Source organism: Rhizomucor pusillus (genome assembly GCF_041956525.1).
Source record: "Rhizomucor pusillus strain CBS 183.67 unplaced genomic scaffold VTP01scaffold_7, whole genome shotgun sequence".
Classification (NCBI taxonomy): Eukaryota; Fungi; Mucoromycota; class Mucoromycetes; order Mucorales; family Lichtheimiaceae; genus Rhizomucor; species Rhizomucor pusillus.
The window spans coordinates 533,661-554,654 of NW_027192149.1; the positions used below are offsets into that span (position 1 = coordinate 533,661).

A 20,994-nucleotide genomic window follows, 5' to 3' on the forward strand; every position below is an offset into this window, starting at 1 on the left:
CTAATGCATCGCATAAACGCACCAATATCCGATCAATTCAATATCGAAGACAATAAATGCCGCTGATTTACATTTACATATCCTCAATAAGAGTAAAAGAGTTTGGCTTTACTTTTGGTTTGAATTTGACAAAGATAGTCAATGTATTCGATCGTGGTCTTGCTTTCTTTAATACATGACATATACATGGAGTACAACATGGTAAACGAAGCTTAGAAGCGGGCATAAGTAAAGGAATCATTGGTTTGTTCATAAAATATGGCTTGGTGTTGTGTTCATCTACTCCTTCATATATTTTTTCGCTAGAACTGCAGCGTAAACTTCATCTTCTTCGTATGTTTCATCGGATACATCGCCGCATCGTCAACCGTAGGAGCTTGCTTTCCCCTCACGCTCGAAAGTGGCACTCTGGCATCTGCTGATGAACTGCAGAGTAGCATTTGATACTCTTTTCTTTTTCAACCGCTTCTTTGGGATGCTTGCAGCGTTTCACGGCAAGCTCCTCCAATCGTTCTCGTTCTTCCAGCCGGATGCAATAAAGTAATTTTCGACAGGGTTGGAATAAAGTTATATTTGAATGAACACAAAAGTTGGGAATGGGTCTCAACCATACCCAAACGTTCTAGCTGAGAGCATGCTGTTTCGGCTTTGTCCATAATATGCCACGGTTGGAAATTAACAAGTGTGACCAATTGCCAGTGCAGACAATCAAAGAGTCGACGCGAAGGTGGCGACAGTGGGAGAATCAGAAACGTGGTAGTTGCGCTGTACGTTCACGGTTGGGCGGTGCGACGTTGAATGCGGGTTAACGGAAGGTAGAATGTATTTGATATTGTCAGGCTTCACGCGGGCTTCGTACAGTCGACGAAGGCTGTTCAATGGAGTGTACAAGTAGACACTACGTAGCAGATAAATGTGGGAGATAAGTTTGAATGTGACAGTACCGTAGATGATGTTAACAAGTCTTACGCGCAATTCATATAAGCAACAAATTGAGTCCATGTGTAGCTAGACAAATATCGTGGATATTCGGCGGTTGAATGAGATAGGTATGAGGCAAGATAAAATCACAATTGCGTTCAAAGTGTATTTTGACAAAGACAGGGAATGCGTTGTAAAGAATGAAACTAGATTTATGAAATCTTAACGAGTAGAGTAAATCCGAAGCACTGTAGGGCTGCGAGGTTGCGAAAGCTTGGACCAGACAGTGTAACAACCGAACTCAAACCAAGCAAGGACAATGAATATCTCCTGCTACAAAACATGGGAATCGGTATTTTATGCCTGTTGACAAACGGCAAGGAACTCGAGAGAGAGTCGTTCACACAGGAGAATGCGACAACTTGGTACCAGCCAGTGCGACTGACTGCGAGCCAGATGTGTCGATTTTACAGCGGGCAGAAAGATGAACGCATGCTGTATCAAAGTGGAAAGCCAAAAGGTTGGGAGCGTCGTGAGAAGAAAACGCGAATTGCAAGATGGAGAGCACAATAAGTTGAATAAGCAAAAATGTTACGTCTAAAGATTACTGTTGCTTTTAGAATCTGGTGTACTTTGCAGGGTTGTGGGAGAATATACCTGTCACATAATGTGGAAACCGACGATGAGCAGTGGTGGTTGTTTTGCTAGATAAAGCGGATGACGTTTCGTTGGGGATAAATAAGCGCGGGCTTCAGGGAGTAGTGTATGCATCATTTCCCAGCAATGCAGAACGAAGAGTATTTTTACAGCCAAGCTGGTGAATGGAGCCTTTTGTCGTTCTTGGAATGGAAGAAAGCCGAAGGCATCGAGATTCAAGGAAAGGAAATGGAGCACGCCAACTACCGCAAATTCTTCAAAGGATGTCAGGAGAGAAGGCAGCAGAGGCAGTTAGAAAATTCACGGTATCAATGCAGGTTGCTGATGAGACACGTTTTCATTAAGCTGAATTGGTGTGCCTATGCAGAGAGAAAAGAAGAGCGAGCGGGTGCAAAACTACTGGTTACTGGAGGAAAGCAAGGCGCAAGTAGTAAAAAATGTTAACAAAAATTGAAAAGTACAAATGTACGATGTTGAACACAGGCTAACAACTCGGTTGGAAGGTGGATACGGATAGGCCTGTGAAAAGGCAGTGTGTCCATCATACATCAGAAAAAAGGGAAAACCAGGACGAAAGTGTATGTATACAGATATTATATTTCAGAGTAATGATGCTTTAACCTGACTTACCGTAGAACGAAGGAAGTGACGTGCAGATAACTTTGGATGGTACTTTTATACCTGACGACCTATCTTCCAGCGAGAGTGTTTGCACGGTTACTGCTCGACCCAGGGTTTCACTTTACGATTACCTTGTTGGTGCGGGCGCTCTAACGTATACGGAACCAGAGGACGCGGTCAGAGTAAGCAATAATGTCAAATGCACCGAAACGCGTTGTACAACTGGCTAAGAGGTTGATTCGTCAAGCGATGCTGATCTGACAGGAGCGTTTCAAAGTTATCGCGACCGCGTAGTCTCCGCTGCGCGTGAATACAGGGTGCTATCGATGGCACAGTGGCTGTGAGTGGGGAAGTCTGTGGGAGATAAGAATGAAGGTTAAAGACTCGAATGATTGTAGTGCGTTGAACTTCATTTTACTGGTGAGCAATTCACCGAGATTCACGGGCAACGTCGAGACCGAGATTTTGGAGATAGCTTTAAAGGCAGTTAGGAAGGAGCAAGGACTGGAGTTGGTAGAGGATACTGATATCTTGTGGTGCCAAAAATTGAATCAGGTAACGGTGTAACAAGCATGCGAGTAGATATCTGTGAATATTGACCATTGATATGTGCTGTATAGGCTGCAAGGTGTAGTCGAGATGATGCCAAGGAAATATTGGCACAATGGGAGAGAGATGGAAACGATAGTGTCTCTAGCAGGCGATACCGAGATGTGTATCGGGAACTGTGAGTACACAATTTATGCGGGTTGTTTGACCTGACAGCTGAATCCTAGATAGGTTAAAAGCATACAGCGACGGTTACGATACGTCGCAGGTGAATGAAGACACTTACGTCAAAGATACGTTGGTACCGATTCTGAGGACGTACTTTGAGAATAGCAGCTTGATAACCACCGCAGGGTAAGGGATATAAAATTGGAAATAAAACGATGTGAGCACTAAGTGTAAAATAGAGCTAATAGAGTCATCCGCGGATCTCGTGTACGAAGACAAGCAGTGGAGCCACTGTCAGAGGGTCGAAAGGCTGATTTCAGCGTGCATTCTTGCGACGAAGACGACAGCCAAGTCTTGTTGCTTGTAGAATGTAAGCCTCCCAGTACTGCCGGAAGCGATGATCTGGTAAAGCTAAGCAATGCTTTAAAAGATTGCATGGGAGGTCCTAGACGACCTCCATGAACGAAGCAATCAAAGCTGGAGCAGACGATTTACACGTTCAAGTATGCGGGATTGTTTGCCACGGTACGTGTCTTTACTTGTGTGGAATGTACCAAGGAAGAAAAGTTCAGGCAGTATTTACTTTCACTCTAGGCCATCGCTGCGATGTGTTTGCGATGGACTTGCAGTACCACGGCATGTATCGCATGAAGCATCTGAATACGTTTTTCATTCCGGTGGATCACACTGACTTCGATGTGCTACTCGGTGTTTTTCAAGTAATGGATACGCTTCAGGCAAGTGCTTAGAGAACGGCGTGAAAGGAAGCTGACGGAGACCAACTAGAAAGGTTGGGTTATTACAAGCTATTGTGATAGACAGTGCCCGACGCTGTAAGCGGTCAATACGGGCATTGACAAGAACAAAGAAAGGAGAAATGGTAGCGCCATCTTACGATTCACCTGTCGGATTACCTCGCGAACGGGTACGTTTAAACTTTGCAAAGACAATGTAGGTTATCCGTTTGCTGACCGGTAGTCGAAATCAAGGTTTCAATGGCGATGCAGCAGAGGCATCGCGGTGGCACGAAGATTGGATTTTTCTTCGTTCATGTCCAGATGAAGTTGATTGTTGGAAGTGTCAGGAGGATGTCCAAGATGAAACGGCTGAAAAGGATTGTTAATGATGAATGGCTTACGTTGGAATGATTATGAAAATTATCAAATAAATGGTAAGTGAATTTAAGGTAGAAATCCAGGCAGCGTAGGGGATGAAGCGTAGAGAGGTTTGTGGAATATATCTAGGAGGGTGAGATAGTGTATATATTTGCAGTGTTTTGGCTATAGGTTGAGGGTGGGATGGTATGACGGATGGTATTGAATATACTGTTCCCTGCCGGGATTCCTAGGACAATCTCGAAATTAATCCCCAAGAATCTTGGAGAGGAGAGCATACCTTAATAAAATTGCGAAACAACTTAATCTTGAACACTCTCCCACGATGTTTCCTCTCGCAGCATTTCTGCTTGGCTATCTATTATTCCTGGTCAAGTGCAACTTGGCTTTTACATAGGCTTTTTGGATGAAAGCGACTATCTTAGCACTCAGGTGCTCTCCTACATTGCAGTGCCCCCATTTTCAGCATGCATGAATATATATGTGTATATAAAAGTAACAACCTCTTGCACTCGGTGAACAGTTCTTCACCGATAAATGCTCGCGTAACTGGGTTGAGCTAGGGCTTTGTGGTGTTGAAATAAGGCAATGAAGAATGGCAACTGGTGAGGGATGTAAGGCCTTTCCGGAAGACTCTTTTACAACCTTGGATAGCATATCGCCCTGCTTCAGGCTCTCGGACCATCTGTATAACTGGGCCGCAAAGAAGGTTTTGACAAGACACTGAGCTTCAGCGATAAAGTTGGGAAATGAAAGAAACGAGGACAGCGGAGGAAGGCACAGTTGCAGAAAATGGCGGCAACAAAGATTTCTTCTGTGCAGCAGGCTCTCTCTCTCTCTCTCTCTCTCTCTATGCAACAGACTCCAGCAGCGGAATCTCATTCTTCGAGCAGCTCATCAGCCAGCACACCAAACAACAATGTTGATTCCGTAAATACTGCAAACAAGACGAGCCAAGCATCACGGAAAGAACTGGAAGAGCAGCTGAACGATCTTTTGCAAGCATTGTTCGAATTGAGCGTGGTCGTTTACGATTTCCAACCAGACGGAAATCATCTCGTATGGAACAAAGTGTTGGTAGCGAAAACACGAGCTTGCAGGGAAGGATAGCTCACATAACAATGCTGCCGTCCTTTTTCTTGTAGCAACTCAATACTAGACCACTATCAGAAAATCGATCAACTTAAAGATAATATCAATACATTTATACCCGAAGAAGTCATAAAGTGAGCGAATTGCTTACATGATACAGCTCAATGATGGGTTACTCATGTTTGCGGTAGCTACGTCGAGCACGGACGGAATCCTGATATCTTCACACAAGCTTTCGTGGAACGCACGGCAAGCGAAAATCAATATACGAATGGCAAGATCAAGGCCGTAGAGGTACGTACAGTGCAAGAACAGGGACGGGCAAGTAGATTACAACCAGTCTTCATTTTTAAACAGGAGTTCCGGAGTCTGTTGGCGGACGAGTTTGCAAAGTCATTTCCCGACCTTTACGATGGATACGACCTGTCTCCTTCAAAACCGGATCAGAAACCACCACTCTAAGCCTATTCCATCCTTTGTATGCGGGAAATGGCAATCAAATGCAGAGACAAAGTTGCAAGTTTGACCATGCAACATATGTATAATATACACCGGACAGCTTGATATTGCTGAGATACAAAAGGAAACCAACCTGTAATAGAGCATTGCTGCCTCAAAGACGAATGAAGAATGATTCCGAAGACTAGGATTACACAATGCATTCATTCGGATAATGTAATAAACCGCGGTTTCTTGCAGATATTGCTTGAAATTGCGCGCATGTGCACAAAAGAATCAACGTATACGTTGGTTATGTATGACGCTCCATTTTGTTTGTTGAAACACATATGCGATCCAACAACAACGTTGTACCTCAGTGTCAGTTTGATTTATCATCAATACTGTTGTGAATTGACAGTAAATCCATGTAGGATTTACTAGCATTGGGACTAGAGGGAAGATGTCAGATATTTGAACGTGGATGGTTTCCATGTAATTCTGATCGCTTCAAAATGTACAAATCTTTCGTGCAAAATCGTGCTGCGAGCAACATTATGTCTCTGTGCACTCATTTAAGGAAAACAGTGACTATGCCTCATTTTCAAACGAAACACAAAGGAACATGTCCGCATGCCCGGCTTTGGCTGTTTCCTTTTCGCAGCAGCCATCGCGCACAAGAGAAAGTAAATCATTATGATGTTGAAAGGCTGGCTTTGTCGTCACAGTATCAAACTGCTGTTAGCAATACCACAGCTTCCAAGGAAACGATCTACAAACGACGAGAGAGAGCGGGGATGTTACACTTGATCAGTGAGTCAAAAGCGGCACTTTCCATTCCGGGATCGAATGCAAGTTTCCGGTGTGTCCCGCACATGGCGTGCGATCGAACGAATATCTAGCGTCTTTGGATCCAAAGTGCTTCACTTGTTCTTCGCAGCATAAACTATCTATACTACATTTATTGAAATGAAGCCTCTTCAGTTCTATGACCTCAAACTCGACAAGGCCGAGATCTGGTCGCCGAATACCTGCAAAACCCGTTTCGCGTTGAACCTCAAGGTATTCTAGGCTAACCTGTTACGTGTTTTGTGCTGTGGTGATTGAATCCGTCGGTCTAAACACTATTGTGCAAACATGTAGGGTCTTGCATACGAAACAACGTGGTTCGATTTCATGGAGGTCAAAAAACGAGTCCTAGAGATCCCGTAAGCGCATTGTTACTAATCAATCAATCAATCAATCGATAGTAGGTCATTAACTGCATACTCTTCTGTAACACATGAAACAGTGACTTTGATCCTACCAAGCCATTAACGGTACCTGTGCTACATGATCCAAATACTGGCATCACCGTGCAAGACTCTTGGGACATTGCAGAGTACTTGGATAAGCAGTATCCGGATACACGCAGGAGCCTGCTCCACGGTGACAAGAACGCCGATCTAAACCAAATATTTACAATGCTGTTCTCAACCCTGGATTCCATTGGCCAAGCCTAAAGCTGCGCATATTTCAAGTGATGGCCGAGCTGCCGGTCGGTACACAGCAATGGTTCCGCGAAACACGCGAAGGATATTTCAAATGCTCCATGGAAGAGTTTGTCGGCGACCCAAAGGATGCCCTGGATGCCTATTTAAAGAACTTGGAGTCGATCCAGCAAGTGCTTGAGAAGCATCCTTACACCACTGGCAGCGAGGGTAAAATGTCACGCTGATGTACTTTTAGTCTCCGATTTCTTCTTTGTCAAGCGATTTCAGAACGAACTATTCGAGAGTCGAATCCTTGCTCAGTCAAAGGCTCTCACAGAGTGGTGGAAACGTATGCAAAAGTTTACAGGAGAGCGGCCTCCAAATGACGAGTGAAATAAATATGGAATCAAACTCTGTTTGACGTATAAGTCTGTGTGTGCCTCCGGCGTCTTAGTAATACCGTGAAGTGCGCTAGCCTTAAATACCCCGCTGAGCAGAAAGGCTTAATCTGGCGTGCTCAGTCGTCAGTTTGCGTGTCTTTCTCCTTTAACATGAAGCCTATTATATTCTACGACTTGAAACTTGAGGGACTAGGAGACAGGTACTGGTCTCCCAATCCAAACAAAACACGCTTTGCGTTGAACATTAAGGTAAATGTTTCATGGCTTCTCCATTCATTGCATAGAGCAAATATTTACGATATGATTACAAGTAGGGCCTGCCATACGAAACAGTGTACCTGGATTTTTTCGCGGTTCACTCTGAGATTCCCAAGATCACGCAAGTATTATCATTTACTAAGTGAGAAGAATGCGGATTTGTCTCTCTTTCTCACACACACACGTGTACTGCATACAGCAAAAGCGACAGAAAGCCTACAGTCCCAGTGATCGTGGATCCTAACACGGGCGCAGTAGTCCAAGACTCGTGGGAAATCGCGCTGTACCTGGATAAGCAGTATCCAGACGCGCCCCGTAGCCTTTTCCACGGCGAGTCCAACATTGGCGTCCACCAGCTCGTCTACGAGTCGATGCAGATGCCCATCATTAGCGGCGTTTTCAGAAAGTGCGTATTGGATATAATGCGCAACCTTTCTGGGGACCTCGCAAAATGGTTCCGACAATCGCGCGAAAACATGTTGGGTTGTTCCTTGGAAGAGTTCGCATCCGACGCCGATGTACAATTGGAAAAATCTGCGTGCGCTACACTGCAATCTGTGCACAAGGTCCTAGAGAGGAATGCTTACGTTACTGGAAGCCAAGGTAATCAACAATCTCATCAGCAGCAGTTGCTTCGCCAGAGTTTGTGTACTGACGACGATCATTATTTTTCTAGTTGGCTACGCAGATGCGCTGATAGCCGCTTGGATTTACTTTTTATACGTGTTCCATCCTGATACTTTTAATGCTAAAATCCTCGGCCAGTCGCAAGCTTTTGATGATTGGTGGAAGCGTATGGGCAAGTTTATCCAGGATAAACCGCCAGCAGATGACGAATAGTTGCATAGTAGCAATATTGTAACAACTCAGTGTAATCTTTTTGAAAGACAACGTGCACACAATCGTAGCACCATTCGTAACTGCATGAATGATTGCATTTGCTATCAAGATCCGTGCATTTTGATCAATGCTGTTTGTTGGTCTTTATACAGGAGATGTATACAGTACCCAAGATAGCAGCACTAGGTCATACCACAACAGTGTAAAACGCTATCATTTACAAGCACATTCTTCCGAATTGTAGTAGTATGCTTTCTTCTTGATTGTGGGGCGAGAAAAAGACAAAGAGGGGGACAAAGATATATTGAAAGTGGTTCATTATGCAAACTAACTAAATACGGTAACGTTCTTGGAGAACCGTCCTTAACTCTGGAGGCATCGAGGCCAGGGCTTGGCCCCATTGCTGCTCTCCAAACATGTTCTTGTAGCCCATCAGGATCTGGAAATTCCATCATATTAGCGAAAGGAGAAACCGTGGCGTTTATACTCTGCACTTACGTTGCCAAAAGATTCGTGTAAAGACGGTGGCACTGTGTTGTATTTTCCAATTGCATCGCACAGTAACAAGAATTCCTGGTAAATTACAGAGTGTGCGTTAGACATCTCGATTTTGATTGCCCTTTCAGCAAAGGAATATTTCTCTTACCTTGACAGCGCCTTGTGGGTTTACCTTGATCATTTCACACAGACCACTGAAAGCAGATGCCTTCTCTTCATTATCCCGGATGGGAGCCATAACCATGAGCCACGGTTGTATAAAGTTCTCGAGATGCTGACCGACAACATCAGGGAAGATCAGACCAATGCGGCCAATTGTAATAGCTACGTTTTCGCTGAGAGTTCGCTGTATAACAGGGTTAACCATCAGATGGAATAATCGCTGCAATATGGGTTCGACGTAGGGTTGAATTTCAGTACCCCACTTGATAGCAATTTCACCAGCTGCCCAGGTAGCATTGTTGCAGACAGAAACATGTTCGGCTTGAGGGTCGATTTGGCTCACCAAATGAGGCATGAACTGAGGAAGCACAGGTCGGATCTGTTCAAAGCATGAAATTGCCAAGTCACCAAGGACAGCATACGATGATTGGCGTACTTCCGCTACAGGATCCTGATAACGTCACCGTTTACTTTAGTAACCGGTACCGATGTGGATATGGAAGAATGCCGGAAGCTTACCTGCATGCAGATAGCCAAAAATTGCACGACTGGAGGATTTGTGTTTACGACAAGAGGTTCAGCATCCGTGTTAAGGGCTTGGACAATACCAGAGATGAGATCCAAGGAAACGATCAAGTAATCTTTCTCGGGATCGTAAACGGACGGATCATTTGCAGCCAATTGACATTCTTCAAGAGTCTTGCATACAAGTTTTACACATCGTTGATATATAGGTTCAGCAAATGGCTTGAATGATCTTCCGAGTGCAGTGGTAAGTGCGGACAGACACTAGTGAAAGAAAGAATTATTCAGTACAATTTGTTCTTCTTTTACATCAGATCGGTTCTCTTACCTCTAATAATGGGAATAAAGCGTTGGTGTCATCTGGGATTTCTTGCCACTTTTTCAAAATTGGTGGCATAATTGTCTCGATGATTTGGGGAGTGTTCATAGCTTCTCCAACAACTTCAGCGAGGGTTCCAACGGTGTCAAACAAAATGGGAAGGTTTTTGGATTGATACTTTTCAAACGCAGTTGCAAGTGTCACGACGATCGGTTGCAAATAAGGAATGAGATCCACGGTTGCTTCCTCTTCGACTAGAGAGAACGATGAACAGGCTGCCTCCTGTACTCGTTTGTTGTTATCGAGAATGCGTTGCAGTAAGAGCTGAATAAGAGGTTCAAAGAATCGCTTGTGAGCTTCAGGGTTCTGTTGTCCATAGACGATCCACTGTGAGTAACGTCCGAGGGTCCAGCAAGTGATGGAACGAACAAGTGGCTGTGAAAGATTGCTAGTCGTCAATACCAGTTCAAATCGATTCATAATATGAAAAATTAACTCTCACCTTAGGATCATTCAGATTGTTCAAGAGATAGGGGACGAGTTCCGGCAAATGAGGAGCAATATCGTTCATGCCACCTGTACGATAATAAGTACGAGCAGGTGTGCGGTGCAGAGCTCTATATATTACCTTCAGCAGCAGCACCCAAAGCGAGGATACCGCATTCTCTATGCAACCAATCTGTGCTCTCGAGTTCGGTCTTCAACAAGGGCATCAAATGCTGAATTGCTTCTCCTTCAAAGGTAGTGCAGAGAGTATCAAGTGTGGCAGCGCTACATTTGCGGAGACTCCATTCTCCAAGAATATCATCCTCATCTTCATCAAAGTCATCCTCGTCATCCTCATCTTCGTCGTCCTCTTCAGCGCGTTCTCCAGTTTTCTTCTTTCCTCCCTCATCGAGATCATTCTTATCTGCTCTTTCAATTTCAACGACGTTTGCTTTGTGGAAACGGGGTTTGATATCTTGTTCGCTGTCAGCAACATGGGCATCGTCTTCGTCGCCACCGAGGCTGAGTAAGTCGATTTCCGAGTAGACCATACCCTTCAAAAGAACGGGTATCAATTGAGGAAGGAAAGGTCGAAGATGATCGCGCAGTTCATCTTGCTCGGAGAAGACCAACCAAAATTCGCATGCCTCTAACGCGAGTTCACTGTCTTCAGATTGTGTGCAGTGAAGAATATACTTGGCAATGTTTTCCATCTGAGGGAACAGCACATTGGGGCACATTTCCAGCAAGTTAACAGTAGCCTGGCAGATTGCCTTGTGGACTTCAACGCTGTCGTCGTTAGCTCGGCCGTAAAGAGCAGACAAGAAATCGTTAATGCGGTTCATAAGAGGGCCAGATCGTAGAGTAATGAACTGCGCACAGCAATTGATGGCGTGAAGTCGAATCTTTTCGTTGGGATGATTGAAGAAGGTGAAAAACTTTGGAAGCATAAACTCCAACGGCTGGACACCACCGAGATTAGCATCCAAATCACGGGCGCAATCCTCGCAGATCTTTTCAAGAGTGCTGAAGGCATTCTACAAGACATATCAGCACTTGATCATCGGCTGGGCCGACCCGATTTCCTTTTTTACCTCGACAACTGCAGGGTTGGGATCATCGAGCTTTTCCATCAAGACCTGCAAGGCCTGAAGCCAGTTGTGTACTTGTCCGCGTTCGATAATGGCTGCCACAACGTTACCGACGGATTTACCGATATCGGGATCTGCAATGTACTGAAGACAGCATTCTTTGACGTAGCTGAGCACCGGGGCTGGAATCATTGGGTAATGCGCTTTGATATTATTCTTGAGCGTAAGACCAGCAACAGAACGTACGTAAGGATTCTCCTGCGGCATTTGGGTCAAGATGTACACGAGGTATGAGCTGAAATCTGGAATCTCATTAAAGTAGGCGAGTTTCTGTATAGAGTTTCAGTTTAGCGAGACTGATCGGGGGAACTCTTGCACGGTAAAGCGGGCAAAATGCCTTCTTTTCTTTCATTACCTCTTGTACAGTTTGACCACTGGTCGGGTGCATGGCCTCATGGAGAAGCTGCAAGAGGTCCTTGAGACCTTGTTCGGTAGGCTGCCAGCTGCTCATATCGGGTCGGCACTGATATAGTTACACTGATATACAGTTAATGTGCTGATTTTGGCTTGCGGATCGGGCGAGCAAGAGAAATTAGGTTCGAAGCACTTACAAACTCGACTTGTCGAATAAAGGAGAATTAGAAAAGCCAGGCAAACGAAGGTGCCGAGCGATATATTCCTGACAAGTAAGAAAAAGAGGGCGTTCGTTCCTGGGGACTCACTTTTTTTTGCGGCTTGCGAAATCTACGTCACGGCGGCAGAAATCGTTGTTCTATTTGGTCAAGAAATGCACCTTCTTTGGCAGACAGCCGATAACAACGAATGTACCATTGTTATCTAGAGCTTGGGGCATGTAAGATCTTTGTAAATATGTGTTAGAACTTTTGTATAATTTACGTCTATATACGTTCTGGAGCATTATTATCCACCAATTACATGGTCTGTGTTTCAGCTACCAGGCGTCTTGTGTGCCTAGTTAAGCAGTGAATAGCCCGTCGATGGAAATGTCAGACTATCGTCCACGTAGTGATTACATTATCAATGTTTACAATGATTGCATGTGGAATGCGCATGGTATCTATTATGAAATGAGACCCTTGATGGATACAACTCTTCACGTTCAATTTGGTGAACGGAAGTAGATGTACGGTTTATCACGTTGGATAGTGATCATCCCATTATACAACTTCTATTTATCAGGAGAGTAACGATAGGTTTTGGAGCGGTTACATGAGCTTCACTTAGCATCCGAAAATACATCCAGATAATACCGTCGCTGTTGTTGCCTGTTTTAAAACAATTCACAGGTACAGCTATTTTCGGACCAATGCCGCCGCATGCAATATTTTTGTATGCTAAATTTTTGTCGAGTGCACAAGCGAAATTATTGACGGCTATATCCAGGTCGCTCAGTGACACTGCTGAGAATTTCATACAGACAAAGCGAGAACCGTCACTGCAAAAATAGCAATGAACAACCCTTGTCAAACCTACAATGCTCAGGCAGCGCTGCAAAGAGGGGACAGTAATGGGCCTTGGCCCTGCAGGCGGTTGCATTTGCGCTGGGATTGAAGCGCACTGGGAAAATGTCGAAGAGCGAACACAAAGGGGCATGTGGGGTCTTGTGTCATCGCCTGAGCAACGACAGCAAAGTCTGTTGTTATACATTGGTATTTTGTCACCTCCTTTTTCCCTTTTTCCTTCGCTCTTGTTTTCCTTTCTCCTCTTTTCCCCTTTTCCATGAAATTTGGCCAAGAATTGCAAGAGAATATCTACGAGCCATGGCGGCTTGAGTATATATCGTATGATTGGATCAAACGCGACATGAAGCGTCGGCAAGAGGACCATGAATGGAACCAGAATGATGAGGAAGACTTTGAGCGGATTCTGCGACTTGAAGCTGACAAAGTAGGCCAATTCATCGCACGCAAGCAACGAGAAATCGATTCACGGGTAGCGTACTGTGAGCGGACCTTGCTGATGCAGCAACGCCAACGAATGAATGCAGCCACTGCTGAGCAGCTGTATGAAACCATGGACGATACGCTGACCGATATTTTGATTGACTTGAACGACCTATCCAAATACACTCGCTACAACTTTCTAGCGCTCAAAAAGATCATCAAGAAGCACGATAAATATACACATCTCGACAGACAGCAACTGCTCGTAGATATTTCAAGGTCGCAGCCACCCCTGGATCGCCAACGCTTCGATGTCACTTTGGTTAAAATTTCAGCGTTGCATGACCTGTGTCGCTTACATGGCAAAGCCAGAACGGGGAACGCAGCCGCAGGCGCTGATCAAAACGCCTTTGAACGTGCAACGGCCAAATATTGGGTGCATCCGGACAACGTTACCGAGCTGAAAGCCATTCTGCTCTTCCACTTACCTGTACTTGTCTTCAACCCCAACAAACCCATTGAACCGTCAGACAGCGCCATCTCGAGCGTCTACCTGGATAACCAGGATTTTGACTTATACACTGGACGATTGCAGCGGGACGAGGGTGCGGAAGCTATACGATTCAGATGGTACGGTCCCATGGACAGCCCCAATGTATTCATCGAACGCAAAACGCACCATGCACCGTGGCTAAATGGCGTGTCTGTCAAAGACCGATTCCGCCTCGATGTTGATAAGGTGCAAGATTATCTTCTTGGCAAATATAGCGCAGACGAATACACACGTGAACTCCAAAAGGAAGGCAAGATGGATCCAGCCACGATCGACCAGAACCATTTCATTGCATCCGGCGTGCAGACATCCATCCGGGAAAAATTGCTCAGCCCAGTATTGCGCGTATTTTACAACCGTACGGCATTCCAAGTCCCAGGCGACCAGCGCCTGCGTATCTCACTTGACACCGACCTTACTTTTGTGCGCGAGGATGGACTGTACCGACGCAAGGGCCAGTGGCGTCGTCCAGATATGGGAATCGATTTCCCTTTTGATAACCTCCCACAGGAAGACGTGTGCCGATTCCCTTATGCTGTACTGGAGACCAAGCTGCAGACACATCTAGGCCAAGAACCGCCTGAGTGGCTGACCCGATTGTTAGACTCTCAGCTAGTGTACGAAGTCCCGCGTTTCTCAAAATATCTCCACGGAGCTGCGCATTTCTGGGGTCACCAGTTACCGCTGCTACCGTGGTGGCTTCCGCAAATGGAAGTCGATATCCGCAATGCCAAGCAACCTTCCGGTGACTTTTCAGGTCTCTCAAGGTCCAAGAGTTTGAAGCCATTGATTGATGGCAAGTACAGAATGGGCTATCTCGAGTCCCAGTTGGAGAAGCGTGCAACCATCAAGCGCAAGGGAAGTAAATCCAGCCAGAGATCAGCGCTGACTAACGGCAGAAATAATAATGCTGACGCACACATTGTGTATCTCAATATCGGAAGCAACCCGTTCGACGATCCCATCTCCCAAGAGAAGTCAGCTGTGCGAAGCCGATTACCGTTCGTACTTGATGAGCGTCGTGCAACGGCGTACAGCACCAGCAACAATGGCAGTTTCAACTACCTCGGAAGTTCCTCATCCACCGAAGTCTTGCTTGATAAGCGTATACCATCGACCCAGCCAACACCCCGATCCTCAATGCTTCCCATGTCCTCCAGTAACCAGGAGACTATGATCGGTGGTGGCAGCGGAGGCGATGATGAAGAGAAAGGAAAAGGAAAGAAGAAGAAGAAGGACAAGAAAGAAAAGGTGTTACTCGAACCCAAGATCTACTTTGCCAACGAGCGCACGTTCATCAACTGGCTTCAATTTTCGGCATTCATCATGACTGCAGCGCTAACATTGCTCAACTTTGGTGATCGAATCTGTCGCATAGCAGGCGGTCTATTTTTTGGCATTTCCATGGTAATTGCTCTGTACGCATTCGGTCGCTACAGGTACCGTGCATTCCAGATTACAAATCACCCCAAAGTGCGATACGACGACCTCTACGGTCCTATTGGCCTATGCGTCCTTTTGGTCGGCGCTATGCTGGTACGTGTTGTTTCACGGATAAACCAAATTGATCTGAATTACAGATCAGTTACAAATCCCTATTTCTAGTTCAATTTCATTATCCGCATGCAAGATCCTCAACCGGGTCCTGGTACATTCCTCGGCATCAACAACGATACTCGTCAAGTGGCGTAAGAAAGTGCACAATGTTAATAATAGCATATATACATGGGACTGTTTCTTCTTTTTCTTTACAGCATTTATATACTCTCTGTCATTGATTTCTTTGTAAAAACATGTTTTTCTACAACCTTCCATTGAACAAAAATGGTTTACTTAATTTGGAAACATTCGTACATACTTCTTTAGCACAGCAGGATCAAAGAAGTACCGGATCGGGAAAAGTTGTTATTCCGGGAGCTGACATCCGAATTATCCGAAACAATCCTTTGCTATTTTGAGCAGGAGAGACCCCCAGTTCTTGATCTACCGTTGAAGTAAACATTGAGATCGCTGGTGTAGCAAACAAACATACGCAGATGAATAAACAAACAGTATTTCAAGTCTGTGATCCATTGTACCTATTTCTTTTGGACAGGCTCCATTTGTCGCGTTGCAATGGCTTAAAGTAAACATTCGCGAACAATGGAAACATTTACCCAGCTAAGACATGTGCATAGGAATAACCCCCACGGTTTCGGACTGAACATTGGTAAGTAGGAAAAAAAATTATTCAAAGTCGATGGGCCATCGAACGATGAATCGAGTTTAAGGCAGGGTAAACAAAAAAGTTGACACATTCTCCTTTTTCCACTATTCTGTTTTTCTCCTATATTTCTCTTTCTTTTCACTCTTTGTAACAATACACACGTTCCCTCAGCATGAAGTTCGGACAAAAGCTGGAGCAGGAGATCTTCCCTCCGTGGCGTTTGTCCTACATCCAGTACGACATGCTCAAGACCGAGCTCAAGATGCGGCAGTTGGATCATGAATGGACCGAGCAGGACGAGTATGACTTTGTGCAATTGCTCAAGAACGAGTACAACAAGGCGTATGATTTCATCACAGCCAAGCTCGGTGAGGTCGAAGCTCGAATTAGCTACTGCGAACGCACCGTAAAGTCCTTTATGGCCAACCCACGCTGGGCATCCGAGCAAAGCTGGCTGTTCATGAACGAGGCACTGACTGAAGTCCTGTTTGACGTGAACGATCTTTCCAAATTCTCGCGTATCAACTTTATGGCTGTCCAAAAGATCCTCAAGAAGCATGACAAGTATACTGGAAGGACTCTCCAGCGCGAGCTCCTGCCCGAGTTTCGAAAACGTCCGCTTGACAACCAGCGTTTCGACGTGGCAATTGTCTTCATTTCAGCTCTCCACGATATCTGCGCACGCAGAGGCAAACCACGCACTGGCAACGCAGCCGCAGGCGGCGACCAGAATGCATTCGAACGTGCCACTGCAAAGTACTGGATCCATCCTGACAATATCACCGAAGTCAAGTCCATTATCATGTTGCATTTGCCTGTCTTGATTTTTAATGTCAACAAGGAATACGAAGAAACAGACTCGGCTGTGTCTTCTGTCTACTTTGACAATGAGGACTTTGACTTGTACACAGGTCGACTCCAGCGCGATGAAGGAGCTGAAGCTATCCGTTTCCGGTGGTACGGTACTATGGACTCCAAGGACATCTTCATCGAACGCAAGACCCACCATGCACCCTGGCTTAATGGCGTCTCGATCAAGGACCGCTTCAAGCTGAACGTGGACGATGTTCCGGATTTTATCTCGGGCAAGCTGACAGCAGACGAATATGCAAACCGTCTGCGTGCATCTGGCATGGACGAAGAACAAGTCAAACAAAACCACTTCATCGCTGCAGGCATCCAGGAATCCTTGAAGGAGAAGCGCTTGGCTCCCATGTGCCGCGTATTCTACAACCGCACAGCTTTCCAGTTGCCTGGCGACCAACGTGTACGCGTCAGTCTGGATACCAACCTGGCATTTGTACGTGAAGACAGTCTCGACGGTGTTGTTAGGCGCAAGCCTGGCGAGTGGCGGCGCAGCGATATGGGTATCAACCATCCATTCTCCAACATCAACCCAGAGGATGTTTGCCTGTTCCCGTATGCGATTCTCGAAACCAAGATCCAGACACACTTGGGCCAGGAGCCTCCTGAGTGGCTCGAAAAGCTGATCAAGTCGCACTTGGTACACGAAGTTCCCCGGTTCTCAAAGTACTTGCACGGAGCATGCTATCTGTACAGCGATCGCATCCCGTTGTTACCGTGGTGGCTGTCCGAGATGGAAACTGATATCCGCAAACCGAGGGAAGCTAACTTTGGCCTTAGCCGATCGAAGTCTTTCAAACCCCTGATCGATGGTCAATATCAGCGAGCTATGGCCTTTGAGGAGCGACGCGTCGATGTGGTAGCTGACGCCGTGCATCGATCTGCCTCTGCTGCTTCCCGCGCAAGAGACCGACGTGCTTCCGCTGCAAGTGAAAAGGCATCCAAGAGTCCCAAGCAACAATTGTTACCCGTCACTGAGAACAGGTTATCTACTGCGACGCACAACACCTTGGTTGATGAATCTGGCGGTGCCGGTGTTGCTGGCTCCACACTCTTGCGCGATACTAACAATACCTTTGACCAAAATCTTCAGCAGCAGCAGCAGCAAGTAAACGAAAAGAATAACAAGTTAATGCCTCCGCCGCCGGTACCAGCTAGTAGTCATTTATACGCCGGCGGTTTCAGCAACAAGTCCAAAGACACGTTTGCCTCGACGTATTCGGATGCACGCAGCGCGTACACCGATAACCCAGGTGCTACCTTGGTCCAGTCGGGCGACGAACCTCGCAACTACGGCACGCCTCCTGCTCGCCAGAACGAACCGTTGTCGGAAAAAGTCGATTTGGGTGAAGCCGTCGATGTCAACAAGGGCGATATCGTCGTAGACTTTGAAAACAATGAACTTCGGCAGCGGTCTGCAAATTCGGATGAACGGCAACAACAACAACAGCAGCAGCAAAGACCACTAAAGCTTTGGGAAAAACTCTTGTTTGGTGGCGGGACCACCGGTCCTCGTATGGTCAAGGATCCTTTCAACAAGGACAAGGATGTCAAGGTACCACTCAAGAAAATCAAGATTGAACCCAAGGTATTCTTCGCCAACGAACGTACGTTTATCAGCTGGCTGCAGTTCTGCGCTTTGCTCTTAACGGTCGCACTCAACCTGCTCAACTTTGGTGACAATGTATCTCGAATTGCTGGTGGTATCTTTATTGGCATTTCCGCGGTCGTGGCGATCTATGCTCTGTATCGATTCGAAAAGCGTGCTTGGTATGTACCAATCTGATGTTTTTGAAAGCAGTCTACTAACAAATTTTTTATAGGATGATCAATCGACGTATGCTCGGTCGCTACGATGACTTGTGGGGTCCTGCCGTTCTTTGTTGTCTTCTTGTTGGCGCACTCATTGTCAACTTTTACTTGCGTTTCCATTAATCTTTTACGATTCCAATTTCACTCTGTCCACATGTATACTCTTGCATCTTTTTTGCATATCATTGTTCACAGTTCCCGTAACTAAACAACATACGACACACACACACACACACAAATTTTCCACTGTTTCCCACTCAATATATACGATCTACATTTGTTTATTTTTTTCAAGATTAAACACTCATACTCCGAATGTTATCGTACTGACTTGTTGGGTATTTCAAGTGGTTTGGTAAGCTGTCCAAGCGACCTCCAAACGATTGATACACTGTGTTGAGTAGACTGCGAGGATGTTCGCCCTTGTGATCAGCGCTAAGCTCCCAAAACATGGCTCCACCGAGACGTGCTTGCTTGATGTACTCGCACTTAGCCTGGACGACCGATGGTGTGTCATATGTTACAAATTCGCGCGCTGCAGGATCATACGACCATGATACTATGCGCTGCTGGTCATGATACTCGGTTGCTCCGCTCTTAGGCAGATGCTTGTAGTCGTACATACCCTTCTCCCAGGAGCCCTCAGGCATGCCATTGAAACTGGAGTCTGGTCCGCTTGTGTTTGAAAATCCTCGACCGTACACAGGAATACCGAGCACGAGTTTGTGTGGCGGCACCCCGGCTGCCATGTAGTCACTCACAGCCTGGTGTGCATTTAGCGGACCACCGTATAGGGCTGACTGATGCCCAGTCTTGCTGTCCCAGGCTCCTGCAAAGTCATACGCCATGAGGTAGAAAAGATCCACGTAAGGTTCCATTTCTCGCAGTCGTAAAAGTCGATAGTTGGATGGGCCGCACGGAACAGCGACGGTGAGCAACAGGCGTGGCTCGTTTGTCTGGCCGAGTCTTTGCTGATACATATCCAATGCAATCCGAAGTTCGTAGAGAAGGTGGACATAGTGAAACGCTTCCTCTGGCGTCTTTGGATATTCCCAGTCGATATCTAGAAAATAATCAGCATTCGAAACTAATTTACGTTTTATTCTTATTATTTACCTATACCATCCAGTCCAAGATCACCTATCAACTTAATAGCCGAGTCTACAAACACGCGTCTCTTTTGAGGATCGGCTGCAACGCCCGCAAAGTTGGTCGACCATGTCCATCCACCCACGCTGAGTGTTACTTTTAGGTGACGGTTCTGGCGCTTGAGCAGGTAGAGCTGCTTAAAGTTGCCATACAGGTTGTTACCCTGCTCGTTCCAGCTGTCCGCTTGGCCGTCAATAGTCTGCTCTGGCGGAAAATGCTTACCCTTGTCTGCCCACACATCCTGTCACACCAAAGACGACGTTCCAGCGTCAATAACAGCTACAAAAAAAACACAGTATACATGTACTCACTCCCAGCACGATTGTGCCGTTAGGTTCAAGATTCGCAAATGCATAAAGCAAGTGCGTCAGCTTGCGTGCATCAGCTTTCAAGTCAATGACATTGTGATTGCGAGCATAGATGCCCCTGTTGCACAGTTTAAAAAGAAAAGAGTGTTATTAAGGCAACTTGACGCGCCCCAAATCAGCGCTGCTGCATATTCTCCTGACCAGTTTACAAAATAGCCAGCTATGACTGGCCCGTTCGCTGCAGGAGGAGGAGCTTGCATGAAAAAAAGTACAGGATTTATTTTGCTCTGTGCTCTTACTGATTTTGCGCCAATAGCAGCCCACTTTGCGCCTGGCCAGAGGGAACTTTGCGTTGGTCAAGAAATACTGTAAACAAATAAAGATAAAATGGTCATCGCCGGATACATCTTTATAAGAAGCGTCCCCAGCTTTGCGCTTAGAAATGCATTTGGAGCCTTTTAGAAAACGCTTCTAAAAGAGGCCATTGGCTCAATTTAGGATGTTGACCACTACGATTATCAAATAGGAATCACCCTTTAGCTTTGTACTGCATTCAGTTCTGTGCAATTTTGCAACAATGTTTTG

At 45.9% G+C, this 20,994-nt stretch overlaps 9 protein-coding genes across 9 annotated transcripts in view; 6 read left to right on the forward strand and 3 right to left on the reverse strand.

The window, feature by feature from the left end:
* VTP01DRAFT_9677 (uncharacterized protein) overlaps positions 1–3,665 on the forward strand; it is a gene marked incomplete at both ends in the record, with an annotated part of 6,008 nt that extends 2,343 nt beyond the window's left edge. Inside the window, 9 exons of the mRNA XM_069388928.1 lie at positions 1,176–1,356; positions 2,214–2,381; positions 2,433–2,539; positions 2,598–2,754; positions 2,820–2,926; positions 2,980–3,102; positions 3,165–3,321; positions 3,366–3,441; positions 3,511–3,665. Coding sequence (XP_069240096.1) covers positions 1,176–1,356; positions 2,214–2,381; positions 2,433–2,539; positions 2,598–2,754; positions 2,820–2,926; positions 2,980–3,102; positions 3,165–3,321; positions 3,366–3,441; positions 3,511–3,665 — 1,231 coding nt within the window. The remainder of the gene's footprint in view (positions 1–1,175; positions 1,357–2,213; positions 2,382–2,432; positions 2,540–2,597; positions 2,755–2,819; positions 2,927–2,979; positions 3,103–3,164; positions 3,322–3,365; positions 3,442–3,510) is intronic.
* A 1,218-nt stretch (positions 3,666–4,883) lies between these two features.
* VTP01DRAFT_9678 (uncharacterized protein) lies at positions 4,884–5,585 on the forward strand (the record flags this gene model as incomplete). The annotated part of the gene is made up of 4 exons (XM_069388929.1): positions 4,884–5,104; positions 5,177–5,257; positions 5,315–5,417; positions 5,481–5,585. 4 exons carry the CDS (start codon positions 4,884–4,886, stop codon positions 5,583–5,585), a joined length of 510 nt encoding a protein of 169 aa, XP_069240097.1.
* A 945-nt stretch (positions 5,586–6,530) lies between these two features.
* On the forward strand, positions 6,531–7,426 carry VTP01DRAFT_9679 (uncharacterized protein; the record flags this gene model as incomplete). Its single annotated transcript, XM_069388930.1, has 5 exons — positions 6,531–6,623; positions 6,705–6,769; positions 6,853–6,989; positions 7,082–7,261; positions 7,290–7,426. The coding sequence occupies 5 exons, from the start codon at positions 6,531–6,533 to the stop codon at positions 7,424–7,426; spliced, it is 612 nt and encodes a 203-aa protein (XP_069240098.1).
* A 158-nt stretch (positions 7,427–7,584) lies between these two features.
* Positions 7,585–8,532, forward strand: VTP01DRAFT_9680 (uncharacterized protein; the record flags this gene model as incomplete). The annotated part of the gene is made up of 4 exons (XM_069388932.1): positions 7,585–7,683; positions 7,749–7,813; positions 7,892–8,295; positions 8,369–8,532. 4 exons carry the CDS (start codon positions 7,585–7,587, stop codon positions 8,530–8,532), a joined length of 732 nt encoding a protein of 243 aa, XP_069240099.1.
* Positions 8,533–8,863: 331 nt separating this feature from the next.
* On the reverse strand, positions 8,864–12,124 carry VTP01DRAFT_9681 (uncharacterized protein; the record flags this gene model as incomplete). The annotated part of the gene is made up of 9 exons (XM_069388933.1): positions 8,864–8,971; positions 9,031–9,105; positions 9,179–9,643; positions 9,712–9,981; positions 10,046–10,471; positions 10,539–10,612; positions 10,665–11,559; positions 11,617–11,943; positions 12,029–12,124. 9 exons carry the CDS (start codon positions 12,122–12,124, stop codon positions 8,864–8,866), a joined length of 2,736 nt encoding a protein of 911 aa, XP_069240100.1.
* A 21-nt stretch (positions 12,125–12,145) lies between these two features.
* VTP01DRAFT_9682 (uncharacterized protein) lies at positions 12,146–12,673 on the reverse strand (the record flags this gene model as incomplete). Its single annotated transcript, XM_069388934.1, has 5 exons — positions 12,146–12,150; positions 12,225–12,357; positions 12,407–12,473; positions 12,550–12,585; positions 12,663–12,673. The coding sequence occupies 5 exons, from the start codon at positions 12,671–12,673 to the stop codon at positions 12,146–12,148; spliced, it is 252 nt and encodes an 83-aa protein (XP_069240101.1).
* Positions 12,674–13,353: 680 nt separating this feature from the next.
* VTP01DRAFT_9683 (uncharacterized protein) lies at positions 13,354–15,762 on the forward strand (the record flags this gene model as incomplete). The annotated part of the gene is made up of 2 exons (XM_069388935.1): positions 13,354–15,606; positions 15,676–15,762. The coding sequence occupies 2 exons, from the start codon at positions 13,354–13,356 to the stop codon at positions 15,760–15,762; spliced, it is 2,340 nt and encodes a 779-aa protein (XP_069240102.1).
* A 686-nt stretch (positions 15,763–16,448) lies between these two features.
* Positions 16,449–19,075, forward strand: VTP01DRAFT_9684 (uncharacterized protein; the record flags this gene model as incomplete). The annotated part of the gene is made up of 2 exons (XM_069388936.1): positions 16,449–18,910; positions 18,964–19,075. The coding sequence occupies 2 exons, from the start codon at positions 16,449–16,451 to the stop codon at positions 19,073–19,075; spliced, it is 2,574 nt and encodes an 857-aa protein (XP_069240103.1).
* Positions 19,076–19,248: 173 nt separating this feature from the next.
* Positions 19,249–20,669, reverse strand: VTP01DRAFT_9685 (uncharacterized protein; the record flags this gene model as incomplete). Its single annotated transcript, XM_069388937.1, has 4 exons — positions 19,249–20,015; positions 20,069–20,342; positions 20,413–20,527; positions 20,611–20,669. 4 exons carry the CDS (start codon positions 20,667–20,669, stop codon positions 19,249–19,251), a joined length of 1,215 nt encoding a protein of 404 aa, XP_069240104.1.
* Positions 20,670–20,994: the final 325 nt, after the last annotated feature.